The sequence below is a fragment of the Piliocolobus tephrosceles genome, chromosome 6, assembly GCF_002776525.5.
Source record: "Piliocolobus tephrosceles isolate RC106 chromosome 6, ASM277652v3, whole genome shotgun sequence".
Lineage (NCBI taxonomy): Eukaryota > Metazoa > Chordata > Mammalia > Primates > Cercopithecidae > Piliocolobus > Piliocolobus tephrosceles.
In genome coordinates, this window is record NC_045439.1 from 35,301,436 (window position 1) to 35,316,333 (window position 14,898).

Consider the following 14,898-nt stretch of genomic DNA (forward strand, 5'->3'; position numbering starts at 1 on the left):
AGGCGGAGACCTACTGGGCTTCATTCCCAGGCAGTTAGACATTGTAAATCACAGGATGGGATAGAGGTAGGAACAAGATACAGGTCACAAAGACCTTGCTGATAAAACAGTTTGCAGTAAAGAAGCCAGCCAAAACCCACCAAAACCAAGACGGTAACGAGAGTGACCTCTGGTTGTTCTTACTGCTACACTCCCACCAGTGCCATGACAGTGTACAAATGCCATGGTAACATCAGGAACTTACCCTATATGGTGTAAAAAGGAGAGGCGTGAATAATCCATCCATGTTTAGCATATAATCAAGAAATAACCATAAAAACGGGCAGCCCCAGCTCTCGGGGCTTTTCTGCCTATGGAGTAGCCATTCTTTTACCCCCTAAGTAAACTGGCTTTCGCTTTCCTCTGTGGATTTGCCTTGAATTCTTTCTTGTACGAGATCCAGGAACCCTCTCTTGGGGTCTGGATTGGGACCCCTTTCCAATAACAAAATCAGCTGGGCATGGTTGTGCATGCCTGTTGTCCCAGCTACTTGGGAGGCTGAGGTGGGAGAATCGATTGTCCCCAGGAGGCTGAGGCTGCAGTGAGCTGAGATTACACTATTGCACTCCAGCCTGGGTGACACAGTGAAATTTTGTCTCAAAAAAACAAACCAAAAACAGTAAGAGATGGAAAAAAAATGGGTGAAAGAAGCAGTTACCTTGTGCCTGGGAAACAAACATGGAATGTTTCGTGGAATGTGAGAAAACTGTGCGAACATTTCAATGGAGCAAGAGGTGGTGAAGGTTTCTTTTTCTTTTTTTCTTTCTTTTTTTTTTTTTTGAGATGGAGGCTTGCTCTGTTGCCCAGGCTGGAGTGTAGTGGCGTCATCTCGGCTCACTGAAACCTCTGCCTCCCGGGTTCAAGTGATTCTCCTGCCTCAGCCTCCCAAGTAGCTGGGACTACAGGGGCCCAACCACCATGCCCAGCTAATTTTTTGTATTTTTACTAGAGATGGGGTTTCACCATGTTGGCCAGGGTGGTCTCGATCTCTTGACCTCATGAGCCACCCGCCTCAGCCTCCCAAAGTGCTGGGATTACAGGCGTGAGCCACCGCACCCGGCCTGTCGGTTTCTTTAGAGCCGTGATTCAATGACATGTAGCGTCAAGTTTATGTGAGTGTCACATTTTCTTTGAATAGTGTTAAAAATGACTCTAAACTTTTGAATCATCAAGGGTCAGAAGAGGCCACTTAACTGTTTCCATTATACTCAGCTGCTCTTCTTAGGGAACACTTTGTGCTCTTGTGAAGTGAGCAATTGAAGTTCCAAAGGCCAGTGTGGTATGCCCTGTTTCTGACCTCTTAACCTGTGGGTGTCTTGAGGAAGAAAGTGGCTTAAAAAAAAATCTTTGTTTCCTCTGTGCCTGGAAGGGCCAGGAGGGGGTGGAGGGCAGGCAATGCCAGGTGGCACTCACTCTCAGAGTTGTGCAAATGAGTTTCTCCTTAAACTTTGTCTGCTCAATGCCTCATTGGGCCAGCCTAATCCTGGCCCTGGGGTCAAGCACAGTGCAGAGAGGACAATAGGAGCTCCTTGGCCAGGCACAGTGGCTCACGCCTGTAATCCCAGCAGTTTGGGAGGCCTTGGCAGGTGGATTGCTTGAGTTCAGGAGTTCATGGCTAACATGGTGAAACCCTGTCTCAAGGAAAAAAAAAAAAAAGAAAGAAAGAAAAAAAGAGAAGAAAAGTAAAGGAACTCCTTTGTTGAATGAGTAAGGGCATAAGTAAATAAAGTGTACAGGGAAGGACACACACAGTGGAAAACTCTAGATACTGAGTGTTTTCACAGCCTTTGTCCAGCCTGTGTTACGAAAGGTTCATGTTGAGGTAGATTAACTGGGCCTCTCCGTATCATCTTAGCTCAGGCTGCTGTAACAGGGTAACATACGGTGGCTCAGACAACAGGCATTTCTCTCTGAAGATTCTGGAGGCTGGGAAGTCCAAGATCAAGATGTTGGCAGATTCAGCTCCTGGGGAAGGCTCTCTTCCTGCTTTACAGATGATTGCCTTTTCACTGTGTTCCTCACATGAGAGAGAGAGAGAGTATGTGGTCTATATTCCTTTTCTTATAAGACACTAATCTCATCATGGGAGCCCACCCTCATGACCTCATGTACACCAGATTACTTCACAAAGGGCCCACCTCCAAATACCATCACACTGGGAGTTAGAACTTCAACAAATGAATTGGGGTGAGGCAAGGCACAAACACTCAGCCCATAATGTAGTGCATTAAAATTACACATTTTGGGTCCCTGCTTCGGCACAAAAGTTTGATCACTGTAATAGAATTCTAAAGTGGCCCCCAAGATTCCCTCACCCAGTGTGCACAACCTGTGTAATCCCATCCCTTGAGTGGGTGGGCCTGACCTAATCAGGTGAACTCTTTAAAAGAGGGTGTAGAGGTTAGAGATCAAAGAAGAGAGATTGGAGGCATGAGAGGAATTTTTCTTGAAGGAGCCAGTAGCTACATTGTAAGAGGGCTACAGGATGAGAAAATGGGAGAGACCTCCAGGAGCTGAGCAGTCCCTGGTAACAGCCAGCAGCAGGTGGGCAACTCAGTCCTACAACCACAAGCAACCAAATTCTTGATGCCAACCTCATGAGACCCTATGCAGAGAACCCAGCCACACAACACCTGCACTTCTGCCTCACTTTCTTGCTGGCTGTCACTGGCGACTGCTCTAAACTCTTAGGTGATCACAAATTTGTGTTTCATTAAGTGGCTAGGTTTATAGTAATTTGTTACATAGCATATAAAGCTTATCTCCTTTCTACAATGGATTAGTCCACCTCTCCTGGGTCCCCTGTCTTATTAAAACTAGCTCTCATTTGGTTGTTGATTACGTTTTTCCCTCACATTAATATATAACCTCTTCATTTTAATCCATAACCTTCTTTTTTCCCCTACTGTTTCCTTTGGGAATTTACATAGCAATTTTGAATCTACTACACACGTTGTTATTTGAACACTCACAGAAAACTATTATCTTCCCCCTGCCCTCTACAAAGCATCTCCAGGGCACATATTATTGTGAGGCCTCGATTTTCATCCTTGCAACCAGTGTTCAGAGCTTACAGAGCTTATCGTGTTTATTATATAACAATAAGACATAAGCCAAAACAACTTGCTGCTGGCTTTTAAACATAGCAACAGCAGAAATCTTTTCTGGGCTTGAGGAAGAGCCACTTCAAATGTCTACTAATTTCAGCAATTTTCTGGTCTATGGAATGAAAAGTCTAAAACTGGCTCTGAAAGTATTTAAGTACACTCACAGAAAGCCCTCCGCTCCACCATCGGACACCATGACGCAAGGGGGCAGGTGGGGAGGAAAGTGGCACACTCCCTAGTTGTTGGGATTCACAAGCTGCCTTTCAACGGAGTATTGCCTGGGTGGCGAATGCTCTTGGAGGAGGAAAGAGAAAGGCATGAAACGGAGATCCTTCAAAGTTGCCACCAAGGTAATGTCACTCAGTGGCACAGGGCTTGTTCCTCCCTTTCCTTCTCTTTTCTAATAGGAGGACCATTAGCAATTGTATTCAAATGAAGAGCTCATTTAGTTGTAAGCACTAAAAACCCAATCTGGTTTAAGCACAGCAGGTTTCTTGGCTGATGTAGTGGATTGAGCCAAGGCTGTGTTGTTTCCTTTGACCTCCCTGTTTGGTTTCATTCTCAGGCAACCACTCCCCACACAATGCCCTTCGCTTTCCCACTCCCAACCCAAATCTCTGGCCTCACCCCATGGAAAAAGGGTGCCTCTTTCCTCCATTCCAGCCATGAATGCTGGGCTGACCATTTGAGCTTTGGTCACATGTCCTTCCCTTGTGTAGTGCAGTGGCCAGGGAGATGGAACCCACTGTTTGGCCAGCACAGGGCATGTGTGTCTACTTCTAGAGCAAGAAGATGAGGTCACGAGGACTGAACGTGGGGGAAGCCTGGGTCCTCAGAGGAAAACCGGGGTGCCGTTACCATTGGAGGGTGGAGTGGCCACTGGGTGAACCACAGATGGCCTCCAGCAGTGGGACCTATCCCCGTACCAGATAGAGCTGGGCAGACTTGAAGCCCAGAGAGGCCATGGGGAGCAGAGGCTTTTCCCCAACTCTGTGCTTCCACTGAGTCACCCAGCATCCTACACGTTCATCTATATGTGTGCACCTCTCACCCAGGTTGTCTGCCTGGAAGTAGAGTCAACATGGAGGTGCATAGCACAGTGTTTCTCTGCCTCAGGCCCTCTAATTTCCTCTCTAATTTCTGTGCCCCTGTCCCTGTGTTCCTCTGAGAGTGGACTGCCTCTTCTCCCTTCACAAAAATCTGAGGGCTGTATGAAGACTTCACATGGGGGGCCTGGCCTGCTGTGGGTGGGAGTCTGCCTGCAGTAGGAAGTGGGAAGCTGGAGTAACCTTGGGTCCCAGGCCTTTGGAAGCCCACATTGTCCCGAAAGCTGTTGCTTCTCTCCGTAGGCTCGTTGGATTATTCCGTCTCCACTCGTGTCCTGTTGGATCTGCCACCCAGCAGGACCTCTCCATATCTACTTCCTATGGGTTCTCCCCAGAGCATCTTTCAGGGGTGCCATGACTCCTGCTTTCTGGATTGAGGCGGTAGGAAGGGCTCTCTCTTGTTTCTAATTGAACACTGGCCTATGCCAGACTGACCAGTTACTCCCTGATCATTCAAAGTGTCTCCTCCCCTTGGGCAGATTCCATTTCTGCTTAGCCAGAGAGATTACCCTATTCCATCAACGAGTTAAACCCTCTTTGATGGGGAAGGCAGAAGATTGTCCCTATGTAGGATACATACTTGGGAACTTGGCTGTTAGCAGTTGGATGTGCTATATGCAAAAGTAAAGTGCCAATTAGTTTTGCTGAATTTTATTAATATTGGGGGTCCATTATAAAACCAACCATTAGGTCTATAACAGCCCAACTTAAAATATATCCTAGTGGGGTTATGTATTTGATTCATGATGCTTAAATCAGTAATTTTTATACTTAACATAGAGAATGTGATTGAATGATACATTTACGTAGCAAAGTTGTACTTATTAAATATTTACTCAGTGTAAGGTACGGAGCCAAGGAATACAAAGATATCTGACACTAATTTCTTCTCCTCCAAAAGTTTATAATCTACTAGATGAGGCACATGCATAGCACAAAAATAGCTAAATGTGGTTCTGTGTCAGAATCAGTCTGTTTCTTTAGAAAGACAGTTTATTTGAAGTTCACCTGACTTCAAGCTTGAGCAGTTTTTACTGACACTAACTAGGGTTTGACTCAGGTGTCTGGTATTAAAAAGGGCTACTCAGAAGCTCCAAATACCAGGAAAAGTTCTGGATACTGGGGAGGAGCTACAGAGTTTCAGGGATTCTTTTGCTTCAAAAGTAAGTAAGAATGTTTTGACTGCTCTGAAGGAAGCTGTGTGAAACCCAGTGGAAAAAAATTGACTAAATTATTCTTGATCTTTTGGCATTTAACAGAGCAAAATGCAAGTGGAAAGGAAGCAGGAACATCAGATGATTAATGGCACATTAACGATCTGAAGAACATGTTGGTCCGTAGAGTGTGCAGAGAATCCATTAACGGGAATGTATCATGGGAAGTCAGAACAGATGGATGTCACATTGAGTCAGCAATAATGAGGGGACAGGTGTTGGACATTGATAGGGTCTGCTACAGTCACCAGAGAGAAGCTGTCTCAAACACTTGAGCCCCAAGTCTAAACATCTCTGGAAAGGGCCCTGGTTTGGCCTGTCTTTCATCACAGGTCACCCTTGGACCAATCACCTTGGGCCCAAAATAGCCGATGATTCTGTAGTAGCCATAGGAGCTACTGGGGTGGGAACATGTAGGGAAAGTAACTGTGAGGGGTGTGTACTAACTGGGGAGTTAGTCCTAGAAAAAGAGTGTCCAGTATGCCTGACTTTAGCTGTAGACATTTCTGTAGCTCAGCTTTAATTTTCCAGTATTCAGCATTGAGTTACTCTTGTTGCTTCTACGACTCTGACATGAAGTCCCAGTTCTAAAAAAAAAAAAAAAAAAGCCGTGGATGAGACAATAAAATGCCCATCTGGATTGCTGCAACAGGGTATTGTTTTTCACCATGTACCATATGAGTCTTGCCCCAGTAACTCAGTCCTTCTAGAACTGGACTTCTCAGAGACAGGGGTTCGTATGAATCTGTTCTTATGCTGCTGATAAAGACATACCCGAGACTGGGTAATTTATAAAGAAAAAGAGGTTTAATGAACTCACAGTTCCACATGGCTGAGGAGGCCTCACGATCACGGTGGAAGGTGAAAGGCACATTTTACATGGCGGCAGGCAAGAGAGAATGAGAGCCAAGCAAAAGGGGAAACTCCTTATAAAACCATCAGATCTCATGAGACTTATTCACTACCATAAGAACAGTATGGGGGAAACCATGCCCATGATTCAATCATCTCCCATCCAGTCCCTCCCACAACACATGAGAGCTACAATCCAAGATGAGATTCAGGTGGGGACACAGCCAAACCATCTCAAGGTCCTTACCCTGAACCTGGGCCTATGACCCAGCTCCACTCTCGCTAGTAGACTAACCTAATGCTAACTGCAGAACTTCCCGCTTTCCTGGAATCCCAGCTGATGTGCTTTTAGCTCCATGTTTGTCTCTTCCTGCTGCAGTTAGCTGAGCCATGATGACTGCCTCACAAAGGCTGCCTGCAAGGCAAGGCTCAGCGTGAAGGCTTTGCACAGATTTGACCCACGGAGCGAAATAGTAAGAGACTGAGAGAGTCAGGTTCCTGGAGGCAGCCAGCACCAAAATTGTCTGGGAGGGCAGGGTGACTCCAAAAGACCGTCTGGGGGAGTTCTCACACGTTCCTGACATCTTCGTCTCTCCATACTTTTGGCACAGGGAATTTGAGCTGGCTGGAGTGGGTGGACGAGGTGGAATAAAAAAAAAAAAAAAACATGAAGACAGCTTTAGACACCAAAATTACAAAATCTTACTGTGGATTCTATCCTTTCCTGGACATTTGGCTTGTTTAGGAGGATGCTTGAAACCCACACACACATGCAGATTACACTCAGACCAGCACATTGCCCTCCAGCGCTTTCCAATGCTGGATGTGACCCTTCAGAAACCATCCTGGGGAGGTTTGGGCAGGACAAAGCCAGAGGATGGGCAGGACAAAGCCAGAGGCTCACGGAGCTTAAAAGGGGTGAGGCCCATTCATGACACCCTCTGGAGATGCCTGCTTTCATCCTATTCCACCTTCTACCCTCGCCCTTTCACAAAACATCTGTCTTCCTGAGATTCTACCATGAGCCAAGTAATGAGCTAAGAGTTAAGAGGGGAGTAAGAGCTAAGAGGGGAGGGTCTTTGCCATCTCCTCCCCTCCCCAGAGCACTGTAGGGTAAAGGAGGGCTAAGAGTGAAGCTTGGCAGTAAACTGGCAATGTGTGCCTCTTCTTACTGAGATCATCAAAACCCCCTCAAAGGATGTGAAAAGTTAGCCCAGCATCTGTGAGGCTTGCTGGACTCCAGAGATGACTTCTAAGACCGAGGCCACAGGCTAGGCAGGAAAGGTTTCTCTGCTCTCTAGGGAGTAAAGAAGTCATCAAGACGGCACAGTGGCTCATACCTGTAACCTAACACTGGGAGGCTGAGGCAGGCAGATCCCCTGAGCCCAGAAGTTTGAGATCAGCCTGGGCAACATAGTGGGATCCCTGTCTCTAAAAAAATACAAAATCCCCTGAGCCCAGGAGTTTGAGATCAGCCTGGCCGACATAGTGGGATGCCCATCTCTACAAAAAATACAAAAATTAGGCCAACGTGGTGGTGCATACCTGTAGTCCCAGCTACTCTGGAGGCTTGAACCAGGGAGGTGGAGGCTGCAGTGAGCTGCGATTTCTCCACTGAGCCACTGCACTCCAGTCTGGGTGACAAAGCAAGACCTTGACTTAAAAAAAAAAAAAAGGAGTGATCAAAACATCTGGTTTTTAAAACCGCAGGGAGATGAGGAGACAATGATCTCTAAGGTACACAAGTCCTTGGTTTTTAGAAAGAATCACTAGACTTTTTTTTAAAAGCAAACTCTCTTAGTTAATAACAATATATTGTATATTTGAAAATTGCTAAGAGAGTAGATCTTAAGTGTTCTCACTACAAAAAATAAGTGTGTGAGGTAATGCATATGTTAAATAGCTTGATTTAGCCATTCTACAATGTGTGTGTGTGTGTATATATATATATATAAACATCATGTTTTATACCATAAATATACACAATCTTTACTTGCCAGTTTAAAAAAGAAAAAGCCAACTCTCAAAAGAAAGGAGTGGTAGAGATGGTGCAAATGCTCTGTCCAGTTATTTGTTCTTTGTTCTTTGTTCTTTTTATTCTGAGCATTTTGGTGAGGACAGCATGGCCCAGGAGGAGAATGGGGCCGGAAGGCAGGCTGTGTAGGGGGGATACTGGCTGGGCCCTTTCCTAGCTGTGTGACCTCGGGCAACTTATAACCTCTTGAGCCATAGTCTCTTTATCTAAAAATGGGCGTAATAAGAGAATAACTGTTGTGAAAATGAAATGAAAGAATGCATGTCGGCTGGGCACAGTGGCTTGCGCCCGTAATCCAAGCACTTTGGGAGGCCGAGGCTGGTGGATCACCTGAGGTCAGGAGTCCGAGGCCAGCCCGGCCAACATGGTGAAACGCTGTCTCTACCAAAAATACAAAAATTAGCCAGGTGTGGTGGGGTGTACCTGTAGTCCCAGCTACTCAGGAGGCTGAGGCAGGAGAATTGCTTCAATTCTCGAATTCAGTTCTTGAATTGAATTCTTGAATTGCAGCAGCAGTTGCAGTGAGCCAAGATCATGCCATTGCACTCCAGCCTAGGCGACAGAGTGAGACTGTCTAAAAAAAAAGAATGCATGTCAACTCTTAGCTCATTACTTGGCTCATGGTAGAATCTCAGGAAGACAGATGTTTTGTGAAAGGGCGAGGGTAGAAGGTGGAATAGGATGAAAGCAGGCATCTCCAGAGGGTGTCATGAATGGGCCTCACCCCTTTTAAGCTCCGTGAGCCTCTGGCTTTGTCCTGCCTATCCTGGAATCTCCAGTACCAAGCAGGGGCCTGGTGGAGAGTGGGCTCTAAGGAAATAATGCTTATTAGACTGAATAGAGCCTTGGCTGAGCCCTCATGGAGGAGAGATTTGCAGAAAGGAAGGAAGGCAAGTGAGAGAGGAAAGGACAGAGAGACAGGGGTGAGGCAGCAGGAGGGGACAAAGGCCACACATTGGGACAAAGATTCCCAATGATCAACTCTAACTGTGCCCTGTCTTTAGAGCCCCATAAAATGAAAGGACTTGCAATGGAATTGTTTCAAAAGTGCTTTGGAAGCCAGATGGGAAGCTTATGTAATTGTTTTTACTTGCAAGCTCAAGTGAAAATAATGAGCCCTTTTCTTGCCTGCAGGGGAAGAAGGTTTTGGTTCAGACATCCTCCACCTTTCTCTGTCCACCACGGCTGGGACAGAGCCCTCCCATGTGCTCTGCAGATGCCCTTCGGAAAAGCTGCCTCTTCTATGTGGTGCTTCTGGGCAGCTGGGGAACAGGCATGGGGGCAAGTGCTGGGAGGTAGGGCAGCAGGGGGAGAACTGGATGTTCCACCCTCACAACAAAACACATCCCACATCTCCTCCCAGAGGCAAAGAGACATCAAAAGAAGACCAAATTCTGAGGCTGGGAGTAGGATGGTGGGGTGGGGACTAGGGAGAGACTTTTAAGGCTTTTAACCCTTGAAGAGTAGTTATAGATATGTAGTATATGAAAGCTGTTGGAAAGTGGTAAAGTGCTGTACAAATACAGTCATCATTCGATATCTGAGGGGGATTGATTCCAGGACCCCCTCACCCCAGGACCTCAAAATCCAAGGATGCTCAAGTCCGTAATATAAAATGGTGTAGTATTTGCATATAACCTACACACATCCTCCCATATACTTTAAATCATCTACTATACAAATGGTCATTACACTGTATTGTTTTTTTAAATTGTGTTATTTTTATTGTTGTTTTTAAATATTTTCAATCTGCAATTGATTGAATCCATGAATGCGGAACCGGCAGGTAGGGAAGACTGACTATATAAAGCTTTGTTAGTTATTAGTGTAGGGAGAAGAAAAAATACCAGAACACGAGGTAGGGCAGGATTCTTCTGCCTGCCTTGCTGCTCACCCCTTGGTGGGCAGGACCCCTGCGAACCTCTCTGGATCTTCATTTTTCACCTTCAAAACAAGGTTCATCTCCCTGATCCTACTCATGGTCAAAAATGATCCCCAGTTTTTTCCTGCTCCCAAGGCACGTGGCCCAGGTTTTTACTTGACCTGTATTTCACTCTGTCTAGTGTGTGATTTTTCTCAATACTTCAGCTAATTGTTTACACAACTCCCAACTCAACAGAGTATAAGCTCCATGAAGGCAGGAACTGATAGGGAACATAGTCAATAATTTTTCATTTTCAGTCATTTACTTAAATATTTATTGAGGTCACTAGACACTGTGATAAACTCCAGAAATACAGCAGTGAGCAACTCAGACAAAATCTCAGCTCTCTGACTTTGCTTTCTGGTGGAGAAGATAGATAGTAATGATAAAACATAACATAAACAAGAAAAGTAAAAGACAGCAGGGCTCCTGTGTTGCACACCTGCAGGGGGCACTATTTGCATGAATGTAATATTAATGGCTCTCTCTAGTGTTGTGCAAAGGCAGCAGCTCTGGGGATGCTATATCCCTAGGGTCTGGCCCAGTGCTTGATATGCGGTAAGCATTCTGTAAATATTTATTCAAGAATAAGTGAATGAATAAATGAGTAGTCTTAGTGTGGTAAAGTCTTTTAATATCCAACTATATCCATGTTTCTCTCTTTTAGCATACATCTGTTGGCTCCTTGAAGTTAGTAAAGCCATGTGACTGTTTCTGCCCAGTGAGAGGTAAGCAGAAGTGTTGGAATTTACTTCTGGGTGGGTACCTGATCACCTCCAGATGTTTCTTCCCCTGCTGCAATGACTAGGGCAGGTGCAAGATAGTGGATTCTCCATCACCCTGAGCACCTGAGTGATTTTGTGGAGCAGAGCAGACCCTCATTGGATATGAAGCATTTGCAAGATGAGCCTTTGCTATGTTAAGGCCCCAAGACTGTGGTGGTGTTTGTTACCAGGCATAGTCCAACCCATTCTGACTGATGGTCTCACTCTCATGTAAACTGTTTGAGGGTGGGGCCATGGGATTCAGCTTAGGGGCAGTCTGTAAATGTTCAAAAAGAATTGATGGAAGAAAGAGTAACTCACATTGATTAATACATATTATCAGTCTCTTTTCCCTCTGCTTGAATTCCTTAGCTCTTAGGAAACTGGATGGCTAGATTCTTCATTTCCAATGGGTGGGTTTCCTTTGACTCCTAAAGCCCTCTCTGTGGCAGGTGAGGCAATGCTGCCCTTTGCCACACACCAGTTTCCTTCCATGTGACTCAAACAATCTGGAGGAAGGACACAGGAAAACCCCCAGAGTTGGAGCAAATGGGATCTTTGCCTACTCAAGCCTCTTCAGTGTGGCTTGCATGAAACAAAGATATTTGCAGCTGTGCTGTGAGTCCAGACATAAGTACAGACAAAAATTCTCCACTCCCCGCAGGATGGGGAATACACTGTTACAGATCTCTTTCCTTAGACCATGGGTCCTCAGACCCTGGCTTGCATCTGAGTCTCCTGGAGGGCTGATTCAAACGGATTGTCAGTGCCCACCCCAACATCTGTGATGTAATTTGTTTGGAGTGGGGACTGGGAATGTGCATTTCTAATAAACTCCCTGATGAAGCTGATGCTACAAGTCCAGGGACTGTATTTTGAGAAACCATTGCCTAAGACTGATGCTCTGCCTTTCAAAGTCAAGAGTAAATGCAACACCTGTGAGACTAGTGCTATAACCTGTTATTAGTCATTAACAACATGGGATCAGGTAATTTTTTTCAGATTACACAGCTAAGAAGGGGAGAAAAGATGGAGGAAAGAAAAGTTTCAGGAAGGGGTGGGCCTGGGAAAGAATACAGCTTTGAGGACTGCTGCCCAGAGGAAGGACTGATGATGTCTTGAAAGAAGGTCCTGCAGTTGAGAGCCAGAAGGAATCTGGGGCCAATATGGGTGCAGAGGTGGCCAAGGAAAGACAAGTTTGAGGGCTTATCATTGCATAGTGAAAAGAGGGCTGGACTTGGCGTCCAAAAGCCTGCAGGCCTCTCCCATGAGACCTTGTAGCTGCTGGCAGCAGCCAAGGTGAGCCACTTTGTTAAGCTGTTAAGCAGACTTAACAGCTTGTCTGTGGGGAGAGCCTGCCAGGGTTAACTCAGCATCCAGCCTTAACCTCTTTTGCATGAGGAGATAGGTAAGCCCTTCCCAGGGCCCCATGCCCAGTGCACTGTCTGTACCGAGCCTGTGTTCCAGCATCTTCCTGATGGCTTATTATCGGTGGTCCCCAGCAAAACAGAGTTGTGCTGTACCAAGGGCTAGCGTAGGTGGCTGTGACTCACGCAGCCTCATGGGGAAGCAAATGCTGCCACTGTAACCAGCGCTGCCAGGGAAACAGGCTAAATAAATCCCAGATCCTTGTAGAGGGCAGAGAACAAGCTGCCTGCAGCCAGTGAGCCAGCAGCTCTGGTTCTGTTCTGGTCCAGCCACTGTAACAGCCTGTGTCCAGCTCTCAGCTTCGGGGCTAACTGGGGACTAGGATTGAGAACAGCAACAACAGAGCCTTGTGCAGAGGATGGAGCATGTGACAAGAGGTGATGTATTAGTCCGTTTTCATGCTGCTGATAAGACATCCTCGAGATTGGGTAATTTAGAAAGAAAAAGAGGTTTAATGGACTCACAGTTCCACATGGCTGGGGAGGCCTCACAATCATGGTGGAAGGCAAGGGAAGAACAAAGGCATGTCTTATATGGTGGCAGGAAGAGAGAGAATGAGAACCAAGTGAAAGGGGTTTCCCCTTATAAAACCATCAGATCTCGTGAGACTTATTCACTACCACGAGAACAGTATGGGGGAAACCATGCCCATGAGTCATTTATCTCCCACTGGGTCCCTCCTACAAAATGTGGGAATTATGGGAGCTAAAGATGAGATTTAGGTGGAGACACAGCCAAACCATATCAAATGATCCGAAGGCTGTGTCTAATGATGGGTGCCCATGCACAGCTGCAGGACCCTAAGCTAAGCCTTAGGCACTAGGCTGACGAGTTCACACAGATCCTCTCTGAAAATTTGTGGGATATTTGTGCTTACTGGTGGGGTGAGGAGAAGAGATGAGAAACTCACTTTTTTTTTTTAAGACAGGGTCTTACTCTGTCACCCAGGCTGGAGTGCATTGGTGCGATCTTGACTCACTGCAACCTCTGCTTCCTTGGTTCAAGCTATTCTCATGCCTCAGCTTCTTAAGTAACTGGGACTACAGGCGTGGAACACCACATCTGGCTAATTTTTGCATTTTTTGGTGGAGATGGGATTTCACCATGTTGACCAGGCTGGTCTTGAACTCCTGATCTCAAGTGATTCACCCCACCTTGGCCTCCCAAAGTGCTGGGATTACAGACTTCAGTCACGGTGCCTGGCCAAGAAACTCACTCTTGATTCTCTTCTCTCTCCCATTTGGAAAGGAGCAACTCCCTCACTAGACAATGTGAAGCTGCCCTCTATTCCAACTGGCCAGAAATTGACCCCCTGAGAAGTGTCTGTTTTGTCATAAACCAAGAAGAGGAAACTGAGGCCAGAAGGTGCAATGACCTAGCCAAAGCCCCACAGAGGCTTTTAGAGGCAGTGTCAGGCTGGGCTCCTGGTACCCTGGACGCAGAACCTCACCATTTCCCACTGGACACTGCACCCCATGGAAACAATCATATGGGCCATAGGGAATTTGCCTTACCATGAATATCTGCTCTTACAGGCAGTGGGTGGTGCCATTAGTAACATACACTGCTTTTTCCATGAGCAACAGGGAGTCTCTAGCCAACTTTCTCCAACTTAATCAACTCCTAATCCAGGCTAATGAGTCCCTGGCTCTACCAGTCAGATAGTGGAAATCCCAAGAGTTTTTAGGTTTGCCTAACATCCTATCATTGCAGGGTCAGGAACAGAGCCAGAGGTGGGCCTCTTGGGTTTTCAAACCAGGCCTCCCGAGGTAGTGAATGTCCAAACTCATCAGTCCAACCTGATGATTCTCAGGTAATTTCCCCATCAGTCCCCACTCCCTATTCCCAGCCAAGGCTCACAACAGGGCCTAGTGGTATTAGCACATTTTTATGGCCCCAGGTCTCCCTGAGGCCTTAAACAGGAGATAGGAGGGCAAGGTCAGGAAGGACAGTGAGGCCCATCCAGTGGCCCTTATTTCTCCTGTGAAATCGAAGGGGAAGGTAGAGACAGAAGGTCCCTCACAGCCCTCCCTGAGGCAAGACTTGACTCTGGAGGCTCGGCTCAGACACTGGACCAGATTGAGGTCTAGCTAAAACAGGGAGGAGGCAAAAGCACCTCTCCGTAAGACACATCCACCAGCATGCCATGTCAGTTTACCATTGCCATGGCTACACTGGGAAGTTACCACCCCTTCCATGGCAATGACCTGACAACCCATAAGTTACCACTCTTTTTCTAGAAATTTCTGCATAATCTTCCCCTTAATTTGCATATAATTAAAAGTGAGTATGCACATGACTGCAGAACTGCGTCTGAGCTGACACTCTGGGTGCACTGCTCTGCCTAGGGGTAGCCCTGCTCTCCTGCTGCTGCACACCGCTGCTTCAATCGAAGTTGCTGTCTAACACCACTGGCTCACCCTAGAATT

The 14,898-nt window shown here is 46.4% G+C and overlaps 1 protein-coding gene across 1 annotated transcript; it reads left to right on the plus strand.

The window, feature by feature from the left end:
* The first annotated feature begins 717 nt into the window (after window positions 1–717).
* LOC111554968 lies at window positions 718–3,582 on the plus strand. Its single transcript, XM_023230715.2, is given in 4 exon segments — window positions 718–747; window positions 2,970–3,171; window positions 3,174–3,286; window positions 3,289–3,582. Coding segments are annotated over 4 exon segments (639 nt in total).
* The last annotated feature ends 11,316 nt before the right edge of the window (window positions 3,583–14,898 follow it).